Genomic DNA, 20,776 nt, shown 5'->3' on the forward strand with positions numbered 1-20,776 from the left:
TGCCCTTTGCTCGTGTCTGGCTTACACAGATGTGCATTCAGTGCAGTGAACTGCACACACGTGCACATCTGTCAGTGTAGCTGAAGGCACATGTGTACCTACCTACATGCTTGTAGTCGGTTCAGAGAGACTGCGCACGGAGCACTTACAAATGATACATAAGCACATTACTTCTGCTGCTCATGTGCTTGTGCTCTTGTGAGGAAGGGGCGAGCTCACTTTGCAGATGAGGATGTTGAAGATAAAAGATTGTGGTATTTGCCAAAAGTCACTGTAGCAGAAATGGCAGAGTTAGGACATGAAGCTTGGATTGGCTTGGTCTTTTCTCCTGAGCTTAGCTCAGGTCTGGGCTATGTGAGTTCTCAAAGGGAGCATGTCTGTTGCTAGAGAGGTAGGGGATGGCAAGACAGACCTCTTACCACAGCGGAGCTTCAGGAAAGTTTGGAGCCTAGGCAGGACTCAAGACAGGTATATCCTCTGTAGAGACATTGAGGTCAAGGCCCTGCTGAAGCCATTTAAGAGAGTGACCCAGGAACTGGAGAGATGGTTCAATGGTTAAGAGCACTGACTGGTCTTCTAGAAGACCTGGGTTCAATTCCCAGCACCTACATGGCAGCTCACAGCTGTCTGTAATTCCAGTCCCAGGGGCTCTAATGCCAATGCACATAAAATAAAGTTAAACAAAAAAGAGTGTGTGTGTCCCCTCTCTGAGAGGGTATGTAGAGTGTGTCTGAGTTGCACTGAGGTCATAGTGTACACAGTATGTGGTGTGGTCTGAGTAATGGGTCTATACTCAGAACCATGTCCCTCTGTGGCTGGGGCCTCTCTTTTCCTTATGTACTGTACTCTAATATCCACTTATCCCCTTAAGATGATAGACTTGGGGCTGCTGCTGCACCCTGGAGCCTACTTCCGGGACCTGTGGAATATTCTGGACTTCATTGTTGTCAGTGGAGCCCTGGTGGCATTTGCTTTCTCGTAAGTAAACCTTACATCTAGTCTGGATCCCGTGGGTGTAGTGAGAACCACAGTGGGGTGGGAGGGTGAGAAAAGAGAAAGGTGAGGCTTGTGTTTGGTCTGTAGCTCTGTAACTGCACAAGCAGGGCTGTCTTGCCTTCTGGTGGGCTGGAGTGGGGGGTTGAAAACTGAGGCCATCTGTTCCTGACACTACCTGTGGTCTGGGAACTGGCTTGGCAGGCCTGTGATTTGGGGCACTTACCTTGCTCCTTTGGTGCCTGCTTACCTGCTCCGAGGTGAGTGTCTGATTGAGGGATTGGTGTGTTTTTCCCCAGCTGGTAGAAATCTTGTTTGTTGGGGTATGAGACTATTCTCTCTGATTCCTGTCTTAGTTACCCTTAGCTTGGTGATAGTTGGGACTAGACCCTCCGTGGAGAGTCTAAGTTGGGCCAGGCATAGGGTGATAGAGAGGAAGTTGTGGGATGAGATTTAGAGACAAGAGTGACCCAATGGGAGGGTCTGTATTTCTCTGGCCTTGGGTGGGCCAGTGGAGGCTTGTGTTCTGCCTCCCACAGCACTGACTCTCTTCTCTTTGTCTTCTTGTTGCTGGACTCTGGTAGGAGCTTCATGGGGTAATGCCTCCCCTCCCCTTCATATTGCCTAACATCATGGCACGCCTGTGGCCTCTGGCCCATCCATCATGGCCTCACTCCTGCTCATCCACCTTCACCTTATTTAGGCTGCATGCTACCTACCAGGCGCCATCCCCAGGCCACCATTCCTGCCATGCCTCTGGGGACTGGTTGGGGGCTGGGCTGGGCTAGGCATGGTTGCCCTTGGTAGGGAGGCCCTCAGTGAGCAGAGTATCTGAGTGAGAGTATTAGAGGCTGGAGCATTGGCCCAGAGAACAGTGAGGTGTCTAGTTAGAAGCTGCCAGTAGTGACCACAGTCCGTGATGCTGGACATCCTGAAGTGCTTTCCCAAGTGGCTACTCTCCGGATATGCAGCTTTCTTTTTTCTTCCCTCTGTATAGCTCCCTTCCCGGTACCTCCCAGTGTCTCCTCTGGGTGTCTTAATGGACCCTCTGTCCATTAAGGAAATGGCAGGAAATGAGCAGTTGGCTGGAGTGTTAGCAAGGGCCCTGGAGAGCTCCAGCAGCACGTCAGAGAGGCTCCAGATGGGATTAGGGAAAGGGTGGGACTCAGCCTGTGGTCTCTGAGTGAGCAGAGAGGGCAAGGCGTGAGTCCAGAGGGTGGCTCCAGTGGACAGTTCTTCTTGGAAATAACCCCTCTTGCTTTGCACCCACCCTGGCTGGTCTGTGTCCTGGTTCTGCCAGAGGGAGGTGGGTCAAGGTGGGTACTGGAAATGCTGGGTGACAGAAAGGCAGGTTTTGTTGTCTTGTGTCACCAAGCCAGCCCAGGGGAACCTGGGACTTGCAAGCCTTCTGCCTCAGCCTCCTTATTTCTGAGATGTCCAGCTTTAAGGATGGTTTGATCTGATTCTGAGATGTGGGGCTGAGGAAAGGGACGTGTGGGGGGCCATATCTCTCCTTTCCTATGAAGAAGCCTAGGATGTACAGCTGCTTTCTGTTTATCCTAGAGTTTTGCTCGAGCCCAAGGGAAGCCATTTGGGGCAGACCCAGCCATACTTGCAGGCCAGGCTCAGGGGTCTGGGTAGGAGTGATGTCTGAGCTGGCTAGGATAGGGCTCCCTGTATATAGGAAGCCTCCCCAGCCTTGCAGGCCTGGCCCCTGACTGCTAATTCTTACCATCCCCAACCTCCAAGAGGCAGAGACAGCATTTGTGTCTGCTCTGGTTTCCAGGGGGTTCTTTTCTAAAGATTTATTTATTTATTTTATTTGTATGAGTGTTCTATCTGCATCAATGCCTTTATGCCAGAAGGGAGCATCAGACCCAACTATAGATGGTTGTGAACCACCATGTGGTTGCTGGGAATTGAACTCAGAACCTCTGGAAGAGCAGCCAGTGCTCTTAACCTCTGAGCCGTTTCTCCAGCCCAAGGGTTCTTTCTAATCCTAGGCTTTTGAGCTTGCTGCTATTACCTGGAGCTTTGCCTAACTTTCTGACCCTCCCACCCCACTTTTCCTGTCTGCTACTTTCTTGATGGTCCTGGTATCTGGCTGCTTCTCTGGCTCTGTCTTTCTCTTTCCTCCTCTCTCCCTCTCCTTCTGTCCTTCAGGTGTCTCTCTCCTCTCCCCTCCTCTCTGATCCTTCCCTCTCCTCTCCCCTGTCCCTTTTACCCGTCTAGTCCTTCCGTCCCCATTTACTCCAGTATCTGGCACTGCGTCTGTATTTATGTCTCTTTCTTACTCTCCCCCTACTTCCCTTTTGCTCACTTGAGGGGTGTTCTGCAGCTGATGACAGTCAGGTGGCACCCCCACATTCTAGCATAGTATCACAGACCTCTACTCTGCTGGCTTGGAGGTGTCTGTCAGGAATGCTGGGCAGGTGGAAGTAGCTCTTAGAGCCAAGAGCCTGGGGTCTTTCCTCTTGAGAAATCAGCTTTCCTTATATACCAGCTGTGCCACTCTGGTTTGGTTCTAGCCCTAGCTCCCACTGTTCTCAGACAGCCATGGGAAGAGTTCCTCCACTAAGTCTACCTGGAGCCTGAGACAAAATGCACAGGGCCTTACTAGACAGACCAAGTGGACTGGGTAGGAGCTGGACTCACAGCTCTCTGCCTGTCAGCATCAGCAACTTCTCCCTTCTAGAGGATCCAAAGGGAAAGACATCAATACCATCAAGTCCCTGAGAGTCCTGCGTGTCCTGCGGCCCCTCAAGACCATCAAACGGCTGCCTAAGCTCAAGGTTGGAGTCTGGAGCTGGGGCTTAAGGAGTGTGCTGCGCATGTGGGTGTGCTGGTGTGTGGTGGGTGCATGTGTCTTCACAAACCGTTCACCTATATGAGGGGACATCCTTGCTTAACTCTAAGACCCTTCTCCGAGGGTCTGTTCCCAACAGAGGACCCTCTTCCTTGACCTCCAACACGAGGTGGGACACTATGACAGGGCAGGGAAGAACAAAGGACAAAGGGCACAGGAGCAGGATGCCAGGAGTCAGGGACTCCAGAATGTAGCTGTTGGGCTCAGCAGAAGAGGGTGGGTACTGCTGAGTTCCTGGATGAAGGAAGTGCAGTGTAAACCTAATCTAATGATTAGTAAGCCCGAGTCAAGAACAAAAGGCTTTCTGCTCCTTTACTCTACTAGCCTTCAAAACCTAGGCAGTAGGTTTTCATTTCAACAGCTTGGACTTGTAAACCTCAGAGACACTAGTCAAAGTGTCAGGGAAAGGGAAAGGTGGCCTAATACTTGTGTATCAAGTGGTATGTGGGGAAGTGAACTAGAAAGGCCTCAGGGAGTCCCTGGGCCAATGCAGAACTTGGACTTGAGGCAGCAGGAAAAGAATGCTGTGCACAGGCCTGCAGCTTCCTTGGCCCAGGCAGCTGGCAGCATTTGGAGTATGCTTACCAGTGTCTCCAGAGATTGCTTTCCATCTTCAAGGTAGCCTGGAAGGTAGATCAGCTCTGGGAGCAGGGTGAGGATCCTGAGTCACATCTAGATCCTGGAACACATTCCAATTGGAATGGAACACATTCTCTGTCCCTTGGTCCTCAGGGACACAGTCCCTTGTCTACAGCTTTAGTTGTCCCCAGTATCAATGCTGCTGCTGGGCAGGAACAAAGCAGGGACAGTGTACAAGGTCAGTGCATTTTCTCTGCACAGGCCTGGTCCCTTCTGGCTCTTTCCTGTGGCCTGGCACTAGCCTATTGCAAGGCCAGTTTCACTGGGTGTCCAGGTGGCTGGTCCAGTACCTCCAGACCACTGGTAAAAGCCAGGATGATGCTCCCTTCCTGAGAGAAAGAGCTGTTAAGGTAGCTTGCAGTAGTGCCTTCTGTGGTCATGGGTTAGAGGGTCTTACGTGGTTCTTGAATACCTCTGGGAGTCTGGGCCTTGGGGGTGCTGAGATTCTGAGCCTGTGATCCCCTCCATACCCTTTCCTGCCTAACCCCATCTCCTGCCCTCTCTCAGTGACCCACTCTCCCTTATGACCTCTGGACTCCACTTTGCCTCTCCCTTGTGGAGTCTCTCACGGCACTGCCCTCTCCCCTCGCAGGCTGTGTTTGACTGCGTGGTGAACTCCCTGAAGAATGTCCTCAACATCTTGATTGTCTACATGCTCTTCATGTTCATATTTGCCGTCATTGCAGTACAACTCTTCAAAGGGAAGTTTTTTTACTGCACTGATGAATCCAAGGAACTGGAGAGGGACTGCAGGTAAACTGAGGCTTAACTGATGTGAAGGTTCATCCCTCATGTGAGCACCTAGTTCCTTTTCATAGTTTAGTATCAGCTCTGTAATATGTCACATATAAAAACATTAGTTACTCTTTTTATATGCATTGGTGTTTTGCCTACATGTATGTCTGTGTGAGGGTGCAGATCCCCTGGAACTGGAACTATAGACAGGTGTGAGCTGCCATGTGGGTGCTGGGACTTGAACCTGGGTCCTCTGGAAGAGCAGCCAGTGCTCTTAACCTCTGAGCCATCTCTCCAGCCCCACATATTAGTTATTGAGTTACTTGGGGCCTGATATTTGGGTTGTTTCTGCCTTCTGCTTATTGCAGATAATGCTGCCATCAACATTTTTGTACAAACTGTTTTTTGTAGATGTGTGTTTTAATTTCTCTTGCATGTGTAGCTAGAAGCAGAACTCCTAGGTAATATGGTAACAGTTTTGCTATTTGAAGAGATTCCAGATGGTATTCAAAGTGGCTGAGCCATTCTGTATTCTCCTAAGAGTTCTGATTTCTCTCGATCCTCACCAGTGTTTGCTATTTTCATTGCTTTTATTTATTTTGGGTTGTCATTCTGTTTGTTTACGTGTGTGTGTGTAAGGTGGGGGCCATGCATGCTTGGCACACCGTGTGCAGTCAGAGGGCGCTTCCCTTCTTCCACCATCCCGATCCCAGGGATTGAACTGAGGTAGTCAGGCTTTGCAGCAAGCACCTTTACCCGCTGAGCCCTCTCGCCAGCCCTGTTTGCTTTTATCTAGTTACATTTATCCTCATGGGAATGAAGTGATACCTCAGTGTTGTTTGATTTGCTTTTTTCTAATAATTAATGATATTGAGCATTTTTCATGTAATGGTTGGTCTTTTGTATGAATTCTTTAAGGGAAACTTTTATTCAGATATTTGATCCATTTTAAAAATTAGATTGTCTCTTTTGGTGTAGATTTTATTCATATTTTATATGTTCTAACTACAAGCATTCTGACTGATCAAAGATTAACAATAGTTTCTCTGATTATTTCGATCATCTTTTCATTTTCTTTTTTTTTCTCTCCCTCTTGAGACAAGATCAAGGCTAGAACTCATGACCCTCCTGCCTCAACTTCCTGAATACTGGAATTGAAGGCATGCACCACTACCCCAAGAGAGCTCTTATTTAAAAAATGACTTACTGCATTTATTTTGGGGTGGGGGCACATGGCATAGCATCCATGGACAACTTGTGGAAGTCAATTCTCTCCTTTTCTCACTCACGTCTTAGGGACCGAGCTCCAGTCATCAGTCTGGGCAGCATGTATTTTCCACCCACTCACCCAGCTCTCCAGGCCGCTCCTTTTTTATGGTGTCTTTTGAAACAACAAAAGTTTTTAATTTTGTTGAAGTCCAATTTACCTTTCCCTCTGTTTTGTTGTTCATGATTTTGATAATCTAGCTAAGAATCCATTCCCAAAACAAGGTCATAAAGCTTTGCCATGTGTTTTCTTCAAAGAATTTTATAGATTGATATAGATTATGTACATTTGCAGTTTTGGTCCAGTTTTTTTTACTCTTAATAAAATTTAATTATAAAAATCATCAAACAGTGAACGCAACCAGTTCCGAAGTCTATACATCTCAATGATAAATATGAAATTGATAATGAAAGTGGCCTGGTTTTCTAACATCGGGAGTGAGGTGTAGGTGGCGGGTTTGCATGCCGAGTGGTTGGAGTGCCTTTGTCTCCCCACCGTCGTGGTGGAGACCACTTTCCACATGGAATGGTCTTGTCAACTTTCGGGAACTGTTTGACTGGAGATGCATGGGTGTGTGTTTGAACTGAGTACCTTTAACTTGTGTCTGCTATGTTCCTATTTCCAGGGGTCAGTATTTGGATTATGAGAAGGAGGAAGTAGAGGCTCAGCCGAGACAGTGGAAGAAATATGACTTCCACTATGACAATGTGCTCTGGGCCCTGTTGACGCTGTTCACGGTGTCCACAGGAGAGGGGTGGCCCATGTGAGTGCTAAGTAATCACTGTAGCTAGTTTGGCAAAAAACAAGTGGACTGAGGCAGAGTCTGCTTGGTTTACCTGCTTCCAACCCCATAGTGAGGTCAGGTGTGATATAGATAAGAGCCCTGTTCTTCCAGGAGAGAACTGAATTTCACCTCTAAGACATAAATATGCACCACATTCCCAGAGTACGACTTGAGCCCTTTCTGTGAAGCACAGACTTGTGCCCTGTCCCTGAATACAAGCAACCTCATCCTGAGGTACACATGTGAGCCCTATCCCTGAGATGCAGTCCTAAGTTCTATTCTTGAGATGCAGACCTGCTTCTTCTCCCTGAGGTCTGACACAGAGGTGAATACTGGATCCCCATCTCTGAGGTGCAGACCTGACTCCTGTCCCTGAGGTGCAGACCTGATCTCTGTCCCTGAGGTGCAGACCTGATCTCTGTCCCTGAGGTGTAGACCTGAGCCCTGTCCCTGAGGTGCAGACCTGAGCCCTGTCCCTGAGGTGCAGACCTGAGCCCTGTCCCTGAGGTGCAGACCTGATCTTTATCCCTGAGGTGCAGACCTGAGCTCTGTCCCTAAGGTGCAGAGTTGAATCCTGCTCTTGAAGTGCAGACCTGGGCTCCATTTCTTATATGCAGACCTGAGCCCCATCCCAGAGGTACAGACCCAAACTCGCCTAGAAGCTCTCCTGAAGTCTGCTCTCCCCTTACCTAGGGTGCTGAAACACTCTGTGGATGCCACCTATGAGGAGCAGGGGCCAAGCCCCGGGTTCCGGATGGAGCTTTCTATCTTCTATGTGGTCTACTTTGTGGTCTTCCCTTTTTTCTTTGTCAACATCTTTGTGGCCTTGATCATTATCACCTTCCAGGAACAGGGGGACAAGGTGATGTCTGAATGCAGCCTGGAAAAGAATGAGGTAGGTAGATGTTATGGGATCCTGGGACATGGGCATATGGGCAAGATCACCAGACTTCCTTCTACATGTGCCTGGCTTGTGGCTGGCATAGGCGGGGCCTCTTTCTTTCTACAAATAGAGATTGTGCTGGTCAGATGGGCCTGGAGGAAACTTAGCTGCCCATACTGCCTTCTCCTGTCTGGGCCCCTGAAAGGACGTGGTGGGAAAGTTCCAGTTGTAGTGGGCAATGCGTCGAGTTCATGGCACTCCCTTCTCTCCCTGCAGAGGGCTTGCATTGACTTTGCCATCAGTGCCAAACCCCTGACACGATACATGCCCCAAAACAAGCAGTCGTTCCAGTATAAGACATGGACATTCGTGGTCTCTCCACCCTTTGAGTACTTCATTATGGCCATGATAGCCCTCAACACAGTGGTGCTGATGATGAAGGTACGTAAGGCCCACCATACTTGCTAGGGGTTATTGTGAGTGAGACTTTTTCTGAGGAGACATTTCTCTCTCTCTCTCTCTCTCTCTCTCTCTCTCTCTCTCTCTCTCTCTCTCTCTCTCTCTCTCTCCTCTCTCTCTCTCTCTCTCTCTCTCTCTCTCTCTCTCTCTCTCTCTCTCTCTCTCTCTCTCTCTCTCTCCTACTTGCCCCAGATAGAGAACCCATAACAGACCAAGTAATGATTCTACCAAAGTCCAACCATGAAAACCAAAGAATTTTTATTGGGATTACTTACAGAAACAGGGACAGGACAAATGTGGCTGTATTACTGAAAAACAAAACAAAACAAAACAAAAACCCACCTCATCATCAGTGATGACTGTCTTAGTTAGGCTTTTTCTTATTGCTGTGAAGAGACACCATGACCATGGCAGCTCTTACAAAGAAAACATTTCATTGGGGCTTGCTTACAGTTTCAGAGGTTCAGTCCCTTATCATCATGACAGGATGCGTGGCAGTGTGCAGGCAGATGTGGTGCTGCCTACGTCTTGTCCAGAAGGCAGCAGGAAGTTCACTGAGTGAAGCTTGAGAAAAGAGACCTCAAAGCCTGCCCCCCCTCCAGTGACACACTTCCTCTAACAAGGCCACACCTCCTAATAGTGCCACTGGCCACACCTCCTAATAGTGCCACTGCCTTTGGGGCCATTTTCTTTCAAACCACCACGAAAGCTGTAACTGAAGAGCTCTCTGCACAACTTGCAGGCGGCTCCACATGTCTGAGAACCTCTTCTCTGTAACTGGACTAGTCAGAGCCCTCCTCCTCCAGTTTACTGTTTCTAGACTCCCCAGGAAGGACCTTATAGGACTTCCAATTTCAGCTAAAGGGAATGTTTGAATTCAGAGAAAACTGCTGTATAGCTTGGATATGGGTCTTATTTTGAGGCCCAGTAGAGGATCCCCTTCTTGCTGGCATATGTTGGAACTGAGTGACCTTATGTCCTGGCCATCACATGGTGCCTATGGGATCCTGTTCTCTCTTATTTGTAGCTGAGGCAGTAAGAAGGTTCTGGAAGAACTGGAAAGAGCAAGGAGGGTGACCCAGGTACGGGCAGATGTAGAGATTTTTCTACCCACTGTGTAGTCAGGGAGCTATATTGGTTCCAGTCGGGGTATTGGGACTAGTACGTCCTTGACCATCAGCCCTTATTTCTCTGGGCAGTTCTATGATGCACCTTACGAGTATGAGCTGATGCTGAAATGCTTGAACATTGTCTTCACATCCATGTTCTCTATGGAGTGCATATTGAAGATCATCGCCTTTGGGGTTCTGGTATGTGCCTCAACTTCCTCCTCTGTGCTTTTGGATGAGCTGCCTTCTAGTATTCTTTCCCTCTTTTGAGTGGCCTTTGCAGCTCATGTGTTACTGTGGGGGTCCCAAGGAAGAGCTGCTTTGTTCTCAATAGCTTGAGTCGTGTCCTGCCCTGGTCTGGGAGGCATGCAAGTCTGAGATTCTCCTTTCTGGACTTTAGCTCTCAGGTGTGCCTTTACCCAGGCTGCAAGTATTTGCGTGCTATGGTGGCGTCTGCTGGTCGTTGGGCTTCTGCTAAGATCTATCCCCTTTGATCTTTTCTTGATCAGTGGCCACAACCCAAAGGTCTTTGCCCAGATAAGTCTTCACCACTAGCACTGACTGTCCTCTTTTTCTCCAGAACTACTTCAGAGATGCCTGGAATGTCTTTGACTTTGTCACTGTCTTGGGAAGTATTACTGATATTTTAGTAACAGAGATTGCGGTAAGTAGCATTTCCTGTCCCCCATCCAGGGTCCAAAGTGGCTTCCTTCTAGAGGGTTGCCCCCTAGGTGTGTCCCCAGGTCCCACTGTAACTGCCTTCTCATGAGCTCCAGGAGTTCCAGCACAGGTTGCTGCTGCTGCTGCTGCTGTTGCTGCTCTCCAGAAATGGAGCTGGATGACTGTGGATTGTGTCAGCAGTTGGTCCTCTCGGATAAGAATGTAGTTCTGGGGCAGGAGAGAGGGGTCAGCAGTTAAGAGCACTGTCTACTCTCGGAAAGGACCCGGGTTCAATTCCCAGCACCCACATAGAGGTTCACAACCATCTGTAACTCCAATTCCAGGAGATCTGACAGCCTCTTCTGACTCCCTTGGACACCAGACATGCATATGGTACACAGCCATACATGCAGACAAAATGTGCATACACACAAAAGAAATGAATCTTATTTTTTAAGTGGTTCTCAGAGGTCTTTCAGGTTGGTAGCCTAAGAATCTCCTGGGAGCTCCATGGTAACTGCTGTCCAAGAAGACAGGAATCTTAACGGGTGTGTGTGTATGTGTCTGTGTGAGTGTGTGTTGGATATATTTAACAACTTGATATCAAGAATATATAAGCCAAACCCAGTAAGAATTTGTAACCCAACAAGTATTTATATTTTCAAGTCTCTACTTCTCTATTCAGAGATACTCTTATTAATTAATCTGGGCGGTGGTGGCGCACGCCTTTAATCCCAGCACTCGGGAGGCAGAGGCAGGCGGATCTCTGTGAGTTTGAGGCCAGCCTGGACTACCAAGTGAGTGCCAGGAAAGGCGCAAAGCTACACAGAGAAACCCTGTCTCGAAAAACCAAAAAGAAAAAAAAAAAAGAAAAAATATATAGATATGCTTTCTTTGCCTGTTTACTCTTGCTAGTGAGTCCATTCCTTCACTGGCTAGAGCCTCCTTCTTCAGGGTTCTGGCATAGACTGAAGACTAGCTGAGACATCCCCCCTTGTAGACGGAGCAACTACTGGATTCTTAGACTCTCCATTGGTAGACAGTCATTGTTGGACTAGCCAGACCATGGCTTGTAAGCTGCTCTAATAAATATATTATATATATAAAAATATATAGAGATAATCTCCAAAAATTGTCCAATTTCAGGGCATAAACAGATTTCAAAGAGTTGGAATAAAAAGCAATATTTTTTTAGTGTGACGCATTAAATTGGAAACAGAAAGTCTTATCTCTAGGAGCAGCTGCTGAAGTGGATATTCATGTAAAAGTTATTTTTTAAAAAGAAAAAGTAATTGGGGGCAGTAGAAGGAGTAAGGGAGTAGAAGCTGTGGTCAGGGTGTATTTTGTGAAAGAAGAATAAATGAAAATTAAAAAAAGAGAAAGTAAGTAAAGACTAGGAAATGGCTATGGTAGGAGAAGGATAAGAAATGCCGTATCTTGAGCCAAGTATGAAGGGAGGATTGAATCATTCCCAGGGACCTTTGGGATGGGGCAGGCCTCCCTGCAGAGATGTCTCCACAGTGGAAGAGAGCTGCAGGATCTTACCTCTGAACTGCATGGGAAAAGGGCTGTACCAGGGGTCAGGCTGCAGCCCTTAACAGCTCCCTGCCTATGTGTATGGAGGGAAGTGGACTCTGGCTACATTGGTTGTTGAGCCAAAGGACAGCACTGGTGCCATTGTCACAGAAACACACTGGAGAGCAGGCTCTTACCTGGCCCTACCTGACTCAGAGCTCGTGTTGAATATGCAGCATATTTTCAGATAATACCTTCTGGTTCCCTGGGAGACAGACTGGAGCTCTCTGGTGTGTTAGTTAGTTCAAATGAGCTGAGGTCATCATTGTGTCTCTCTGCTCACTTCTAGAGCCCCAGACAAATGGCCAAGCCTCTACTGCTCTGGTTTCTGGCCCAATGAGGCAATCTATAGCCTTACCCTGTTGTTTGCCATTCACTTGTCTGCCTCTGGTCAGTGTGATAGTCCAGTCACAGTGTAAGACCGGCCATGGCATCTGGAAAGGCCTTGGGAGCTCTAAGTCCTACGTGGACTTCTCACTTGTCCATTGTGTGGCAACAGCTCTGCCCTTCTCAGCAGTTAGGGTCAGATACACTGGCCAATATGGAAATTCCTTGCATAGCAATGCTGGTTTTCTGAGGAAGTCCCCTTTCAGTCATGTGACTGCCATAGCTTTGGGTGTTCTTTTGTGGAATTTCCCCAGCCTTCGGAACAGGATTCATTAATTCCAAAGTTGGGAAGATGAGCACAAAGTCCACACTGGGTCCCTGGAGGGCTGGAGAGAACTCCAGTACCCTCCATGGGGTACTAGTTTAACTTGATGTTTAGTATTCTCTACCCATAAAGCACATGTCCAGTGTACTGGGTGATGTATTTGTACCCCGGTGGATCAGCTTGTGGCCACTGTCTTCTGTGTGCCTCCTTTGCTTGCCCTGAGCTGATGTTCTATGGACTTTTATACTGGTCAGTCTGATGCTGACCCTGTCTGAAAAAAACAAACAACAACAAAACAAAGTAAGGAGGGTGAAACCTAGAGGTTGACCTTTGGCCTCCATGTGCATATACAAAATATACACCTGCAAGCCCATACACACATGAATGTCTCCACACATGAAACCCCATGCAGTGTGGTTAGCCCTATGCCCAAGACTGAGCTGTTAACCATTTCATCAGGGATGGGGGAGGGACTTATGAGGCCTTATCCCTCCCTGAGGGGCTATTAGCAGTTAACTGTTGCTAGGGAAGGGGTGCCATTTTCTTTAGTGGTTTAACAACCGCAGAGTATCCCGTGCTCTGGTACGTCACCTTGTATCTATGGTCATGCAATCAAGATGTTTTCACACAGAAGCTCCATATTGAGAATGCATTTGAACATATCAGAAGGGCCAAGATGACACCCTCAGATGACACCCTCAAAAAGTCCAGCTATATTAAGTCATTTGATGACCACTTACATGCAAAACTAACCAGAAAAAAGAAAAAGAAAAAATCATGAGATAGGAATAATTGGTTAAGAAAATGTAGAAAAATCAGCCATGCCTGGAAGAAGGTCCTTCAGGTTTAACCTGTGTTCATGGTGCTGCCCAGTGGCTAGTGGGGAGAGCTGCTAAGCATCACGAGCAGGGAGTAGGTAGGCTCGTATCAGATGTAACTTGGGCTTCTGTTGTGAGTAAGTGGTCTTGTGAAGAGGGATGATGTAACTGGCTATTACAGCTCGCCTCTGGCTGTTCTGTCGGGAATGAGGCACAGGGCAACTGAGGCAGCTGTCCCCACTGGTCTTCCCCAAGCAGAGCTTGAGGCCAGAGTGTGGCACACATTCTTCATTTGGAAGTTGGTCTTGGAAACACTGGTAGGGAGGTAGTGAAGCACTAGAGGGCAGAGTGTCACCCACAAAGCGAGTTACTAGAGACGTTACCCAACAGGGAGTTCTGAGTGAGTGTGAAACATGCCTGTCCTTGGCAAGTGACTAGGAAGCTGGGGGAGTCTTTATCAACTACTGTTAGTTACTAGCTAGAGGCTTTTTAGCAGGGAGGCCAGGGAACATCCACCTTCCGGGAAGTGCCTAGGAAATTCCCAGGAAAGAAGTTAATATCATACTGGGTTCTGCCCTGAGACGTTGAGGTCAGTGGGCCATGTTTACTGCAGAACTTTTCTGCTAGGAGTTGGGCTGTGGAATTGTGAGATGAGCTGTGAATGAGAGACTATCAGATTCTAACTATAATTTGGAGATAGAGCAATGGGTGAACCAGATAGCGCCATGAAAGATGAGGCAAAGGTGACATGAAATTTGTGGTGTAAGCACTTGGAAAAATGGAGGACAGTGAATAGAAATGGGAAAGATATATGGTTGATGTGGTTAATGATGTGAATATTTTAGGAGCAGGTTTGTTGTGGAAGTTTGGGATGTAGCTGGACATCTTAGGTTTGAGTTTCCTGGTGTACTTCCTTAAAGAATGTCCAGTAGGCTATTGGACAGATAGCCCTGAAGTTCAGTGAAGAAAACCATGCCAGCTACATGAAATTTGTTATAGTGAGTATATAAAATGGTATTGGGTATGTAAGACTGAATGAGGTCAGTAAGGGATGAGTGACTGAGTCCTGGGACATTCCAACCTGTAGTGACCAAGGAGATGAGCAGGAGCCAGCCTATGAGGCTACAGAAGTGGGCTGTGGAAGGTTCTAAGAAACAAGGACCTTCTGTGAGTGAGAAAAACACAACAACAAAATGGGAAAATGAGCTGAAGGTATGATTGGGCAGTTTACAAATTAGAAAACATAAATGACCAGTTAACATAGGAGAAGGTAGTCAATCTTGTCTGTAATCAGAGAAGCACAAACTGAAATGCCATTGAATTGCCATTTTATACCACCTGGTCTGTCAACCGCCAGACAGTCGACAGGGCACAGGCCATCCAGAACTCACACAGCTGTCCACTGGTCTAGTCTATATGGAAAATTTTTATACAAGCTAAGAAGTTGTAATATGCACATCTTCAGCTTAGCTCTTCACATGGATGCCATAGCAGCACAGCGATGTCTAGGCACCCAGCAGCAGTGGAGTGTGTCAGCTTCTGGCATATATCAATACCGAGAAAATAGCCGTGTCTGTGCGTGAGTGATAATCACATCGGTGTGCATGCTTCTCTGGTGTCTACTCCTTGTCAGAGCCATGTCTGAACAAATCAAGGAAAGTTTGCACAAGCTACCACTGCAAAGGCAAAATAGGCAAACACATAACGCACTGTAAGAGTTTGTGGTAAAACTGTAAGGACAAGCAGTTATTGGTAAGTATTAAAGATTGCTGCCACCTCTAGATAGCAGCAAGAGAAATAGGAGGAAATCAAAAGCGATGGAGATGCTCGTGCTTTTTAAGTTGAATGGTGACTACATGGGATTTGTTTTTACTTTTCTTCAAATGTTTGCAGACTTGTTTGTATATATGATATGTTTCATGGTTTTACGATGCTAATGATGCAGTTATTTCAAGAAGAAAAACCAGAACCTGCCATTTAAATAGAAACAGGATTCTTTATTTACCAGATAAAGTGATCCAAACACCAGGCTCCTAATTGTAAGGGTGGTGCTAGGGGCTTCCACATGGGTGAGTCTCCTTTCCAGAGAGATCTGGACTACTGATTGCTGAAAATACCTAAGAAGGAGGCTGCAAGCAAAGGCCAAAAACTGGCTGACATCACTGGTGTGTAGAGCGTGGTTCCAGGCAGAGGCACACGGTGCAGGAGCAGAAATTAACCAGCCTTTCTGTTCCTGTGCTGCTGGATGGTCAGCTATGGCAGCCTGTGATTGGGTCTGGTCTGGTCCAAAGCATCAGGAGCCTTAGTGCCCAGCAGGGCTGCTGGGAGGCTGAGAGACCAGGTATTGTGAAAACTCAGCTACAGCCACTTGCTCTTGGAGCTCAGCCCCGCCCCTTACTGTGCCTGAAGGAGCTGAGATGAAAGGAAAGCTGTCATGTCAGTTGACTGGTATTCTGTTTGTGTGTCTTTCATTTGCAGCCATTCTATACATTTGCTTTGCAAATGCCCTTTTTTTCCTTAGGCAAAAATTTGAGTGTCAGTTTCCATTTCCAACTTCAAAACCAGTAGATGTTGCAAGAGTGCCTGCCTAGAAGAGGGCTCTAAGCTTTCATAAAACTGACATTGATTTCTTTGCCTGGAAATAAAAATAATAATGATAAGTGTCTGTGACTCATCTTTGGATTTGCATTACAAACAAAAATGCAAATGGATCCCATTGTCCGCATAACCTATAGATTTCAGAAACATGCTTTGAACGGACCCACTTTGAGAAAATTGTGTGGTTTAACAAAATCCTACATTTTCTAGTTAAGAATTCAGAGTTTGAGTTTGGGCTTGTGTTGATGACTCATTATCTCTTTTGTTTCCTGTTTCTGTTCTTGATTTCCCTTAACCTACCGCTGACTCACGTCATCCAACCAACATACAATGCGAAAACCCATGTCTCCGTCTGTATGTTGTGCACCTGCTGCTCAAACCACCCCAATTTGTAAATAATATGCAAAAACCCATCCATGAAAACATCACATATAGGAAACGGTTGGTTTCACGACTTTAAACAGTTCTTATACCTCTTTTCTCTGCTTGCTCTGCTCCTCTTGTTTCTGGGCCTCTGCCCACTGCCTTCTGAGGCATGAGCAAGATTTTGCTGCACTTACTCACCTCTGGCCTCTTTGTGTATTTTCTAAGGTAGCAAGGGTTTCTGAAGACCTCTAAGAGGCTGTTTGACTCTGTCTGAAGAGAGGAAGTGGGGCTTTATGGGCTGCGTAGTGGGCAGTACCTGGTGCAGATTTTTTTGCTGAAACTCATTCAAAATTGTGAGGTTTTGTAGGGTGTATTTGGTCCTCATCCCTGTGAATCCATGGTTTCTGTTGCACATTTATCTCTCTACTGATGTGCCTAACACAGAGAATACACATCCTTGCCAAGGTGGCCTCTGGTGAAGACCCCACGTGGTAGTCTTGGTTTCTCTTTCAGTGACCAGGCTACAGGATCAGGGCAGTTTACAGAAGGGAAAGTATTTGCGGTTTACAGCTGCAAAGGGGTTGTCTATCACCCTAACAGCAGGGAGTGTGGCAGGCAGGTCTGGGGCAAGAAGGGCAATCCTTTTGAAACCTCCAAGTTTACCCCTAGGGTCATACTTCCTCTAGAAAGGCCACACCTCCTATTCCTCCTCACCCAGTGGCTGTTCATATTCTGTGGTTGTCCAAGTATTCAAATGTTTAAGACTTACAGGGGACACCTTCAAACCACCACACCCCAGTAGCATCCATCCTTTGTAGACAAGCTCTTCCTTAGAGTGTCAGAGCTGAGGCATAAGGTTTAGGGAATCAAGGGTTTGGAGACTTGGGTTACATGATTCAGAACAGTTTGTTTAGGGCCTGAATTGGAGGAGACTGCCCCAGTGTATTAGAACACATGGATCCCCATCCATGTCCCTTTGCATATCACAGATATGTGAGCATGTCTTGGTCAGGTTCCTAAGTGCCACTAGGCCTCTTCCAGGTCCTCGAGGATTTTAAGAAGGTAAGGGAGTTTGGTAGCAACTCATCAATTGTGGCTATGGGAGTTCAACCACACAGGCAGATATTTGATATCCCTGTTAGGATGTTATAACTGGAATTGTTATTATAAGTTTGAGTTTGAGGAGATACCATAGTACTGCAGAAATACTTGTGGCCTGTTTTTTTTTATGGCCTCCAGCCAGGCCAGGCAGCTTCATCTCTTTGTCTCTTCCTCTTCATAGCACACAACCATCTAATGTCTGTCTGTCTCTTTCCCTCCCCACACCTCTCAAAATGTGCCCCCTTTAAGCCGGGCGGTGGTGGCGCACGCCTTTAATCCCAGCACTCGGGAGGCAGAGGCAGGCGGATCTCTGTGAGTTCGAGGCCAGCCTGGGCTACCAAGTGAGCTCCAGGAAAGGCGCAAAGCTACACAGAGAAACCCTGTCTCGAAAAACCAAAAAAAAAAAAAAAAAAATGTGCCCCCTTTAGAGTTAATGAAAGAGAGTAGCTAGTTTAGAAATACAGTATTTTCTCCGTTGGTGCTTGACCAGCAGGTGTCCATAGGTCTGGGCTTTATGCTCAGGTGACATTCAGGAGCAAGTTCTCCCTATCTTGAGACTAACTAGAGGCCATGGTGGGGTTGGATGCCAGGCCATAGTCCAGCTGTCCTTGTTGGGAGTGGCTTACGATGCTTAGTGTACTTCCAACCCCCTCCACCAGTTGTGCCTCCTCACCTGGGTATGGATTCCTCTGGTGTCTCCAGGTTGTGAGCAGGGAGGCCGAGGCCCAAGTGTTAGGGCAGTGATCCTTACAGTGAGACTACCTGCAGCTTAGGGAGGCAGAAGCGAGGACAGTCCTGTAGTGGAGCCACTTCCTGTGCAGCAGAAACCATGGGTCTTGGGATCACAGGGCAGGTATGCTTACCACCAGTGAGATAACCAAGCCAGAGGTGAAAGTACACGATGCACAGCTGTATGCTTGTCCTTTGCCATCCTGCATGTGATTGGCATGGTGGTGCCTAGCCCATCACTCAGTGCTTGGGGCATCTGGCAGTTATCACCATCTATGGTACTCTAGGGTTGCCTATCTATTACTGCCCCATCCAGTCCTGAGCACTTATGGAGCTCCCAAGAGAAAAGCTTGGATGGAGGGGTGTGAATCATTGTTAACAAAGTAGAGATGACCATGGTCCAGTCTGGTATTCCTCCCCAGGGTCATCTAGATATGCTGTTGTTTACAGCACCTCCTCACCATCCCTATTGTCTTCTGTCCTGCCTTTAGTACAGAGAGCCTTTACTGTCCCCCAGACCTTCAGGAAGTCTTCTCTCTGACAGGTACCCCAGTACAGGCTGCTTTGAGTTGGGCAAGCATTGTACTGTTATAATCCCTGTCCCTCAATCAAACCCAGCTGAACAGTCAGTTTTAAAGTAGAAGCCTGGAGGGGGGCAGGTACTTAGTCTCCTCATCCTTGGTATTAGACAGTGGTTCTTGGCTACCATACCTATAGTGAGACTGTCCTCATTTCGAGCTAGGAATCTGCCAGGCTGTGTCATCTTTCAGGGTCATGCCCTGAGGTGGTATTTGCCCCCTTGCTGATTTGGAAATAGTTTGGGGCCCCTGTGCCTGCAGACCCTTGTGTGTAGTGTTTGAAATGAGTCCTGCTTCTAGGTCTCCAACATCCTTCCCAGAGTCACCTTCAAGGTGGCTCTACCACCCACCCCCCTTGCATAAACAGTCCAGAAATGCTGTTACTCTGATTGAGAACCATACAAAAATGTCCCCAAGAGTGGAAACAGCAGACAAGACAGAAGTGTCCCCTGGAAGTAAGCATGAAACCCGTTCCCCCACTGAATGTATACTCTGCCAGGATGGGCAGCCCTGGAGCATCTTCTCAGGCTTCCCCTGCTTCTGTGTCCGCATGCACTGTCCTGCTGTACTGTTTCATCCAACGTCCGTGTTCTCTTCCCTTTTTATTTGTCACCGAATCTCGACAACACAAACGTGTATGAGCCTGAGCTGCTTGCATATTGAAAAATGCCAAATGGCAGGAAGTTGCTTTCAGGTGATGTTATAGGCGCCTGGTGTTTAAATAGGCAGAAAACACCTGGCTCCACAGGTCCCCGTCAGTGCATGGATGCCTCCTCAGATCCAGAACCCTAATAAGGCCTGCCAATAATTCAAGGTGCCCAGGGTAAGGTAATCTTTAGAGTCTGGGGCTTAATGGTTTATTAATTTTTGATTGCTTGGTTTTGAACCCTTGGTTGAGGGAGCAATGTCAGATGCCCTGGGTTTTCTAGAGCAGAGGCCTGTTGAGTATGGGTGGCACAGGTGGATGCTATGGCAAGAGCAGCAGTGACCGTCCCTACCCCTTAGGAGATGTCTGCTGGTGCCTGGCCCAGCCCCAGAGAAGGCAGCCAGGGTCTCAGACGGGCAAGACCTTCACTGATTGAGCCCAGAGTGGAAGATTGGCTGCTAAGTTCAGGCAGGGGTCACTTCAGGAATGCCCACTGGAGAGTTCCTGGGCAGTTTGGCAGTGTTCTCAGAGAGGTTGCCAGTCTTGGAGGCTCATAGGTGATCTCCCAGCACTACTTGGCAGAAGGGAAGGACTTTGGAGAGTTTTTCTTTATGTCCCTTACTGTTGGGGAACAGCCCTAGTGTGAAGGGAGTTTTCTCTGACTTGCTGCATGAGATGTGACTTATAGTGACGAGCTTTTCTTCTGGAAGGATTTCTGGCAGCCAGTTGCTGCTTAGACTAAGGCAATGACTTCGTTTTTATTTCTTTTAACCACATTTCTTTGGGGGTCACAGGGGCTTGGGGGAAGGTTGTGGGATGGAAGCAGCTGGTTTGCACTTTGTGAGAGAGATCCCATAGAGTGGAAACAGTGCCTCTTCTTTACAGAACAACTTCATCAACTTGAGCTTCCTCCGCCTCTTCCGAGCAGCGCGGCTCATCAAGCTGCTTCGCCAGGGCTACACCATCCGCATCCTGCTGTGGACCTTCGTCCAGTCCTTTAAGGTAAAGCAGGGCTCCGGTGTGGGCTGGACAGCTCCCTTAGGGTAGTTTCTGTTTCTCTTCCAGTACCATGCTTCCTCTCTCCCACCCAGAGTGGACCTTCCTCTGGAAGGCTTAGCTAGGGCTGGTCATGTGTGCCACTTTGGCATCTGCTATCCTAAAGCAGTTTTGTAAAGACATTCTGAGTGAGTTGTAGGTTATTTCACTAATGCCTGTATAACTCTGAGATAGGCTTCTGCTCTCAGGTCACAGAGAAGCAGACGGGGTCCCTTGCTGCCGAAGGGCTCAGTGGTCAGTGGGGTGGAGTTGGGTCTGTGTA

General features: G+C 47.7%; 1 protein-coding gene across 9 annotated transcripts in view; it reads left to right on the forward strand.

Annotated features, from left to right (window-relative positions):
- The window catches only part of Cacna1b (calcium voltage-gated channel subunit alpha1 B), a 157,824-nt gene that overhangs the window by 106,382 nt on the left and 30,666 nt on the right, over positions 1-20,776 (forward strand). For all 9 annotated transcript variants that reach the window (XM_076569298.1, XM_076569302.1, XM_076569299.1 and 6 more), the window contains 9 exons: positions 872-978; positions 3,689-3,785; positions 5,091-5,251; positions 7,126-7,263; positions 7,978-8,179; positions 8,444-8,608; positions 9,826-9,936; positions 10,316-10,399; positions 20,344-20,460. In XM_076569298.1, coding sequence (XP_076425413.1) covers positions 872-978; positions 3,689-3,785; positions 5,091-5,251; positions 7,126-7,263; positions 7,978-8,179; positions 8,444-8,608; positions 9,826-9,936; positions 10,316-10,399; positions 20,344-20,460 — 1,182 coding nt within the window. The remainder of the gene's footprint in view (positions 1-871; positions 979-3,688; positions 3,786-5,090; positions 5,252-7,125; positions 7,264-7,977; positions 8,180-8,443; positions 8,609-9,825; positions 9,937-10,315; positions 10,400-20,343; positions 20,461-20,776) is intronic.

Source organism: Peromyscus maniculatus, chromosome 4, assembly GCF_049852395.1.
Source record: "Peromyscus maniculatus bairdii isolate BWxNUB_F1_BW_parent chromosome 4, HU_Pman_BW_mat_3.1, whole genome shotgun sequence".
Taxonomy (NCBI): domain Eukaryota; kingdom Metazoa; phylum Chordata; class Mammalia; order Rodentia; family Cricetidae; genus Peromyscus; species Peromyscus maniculatus.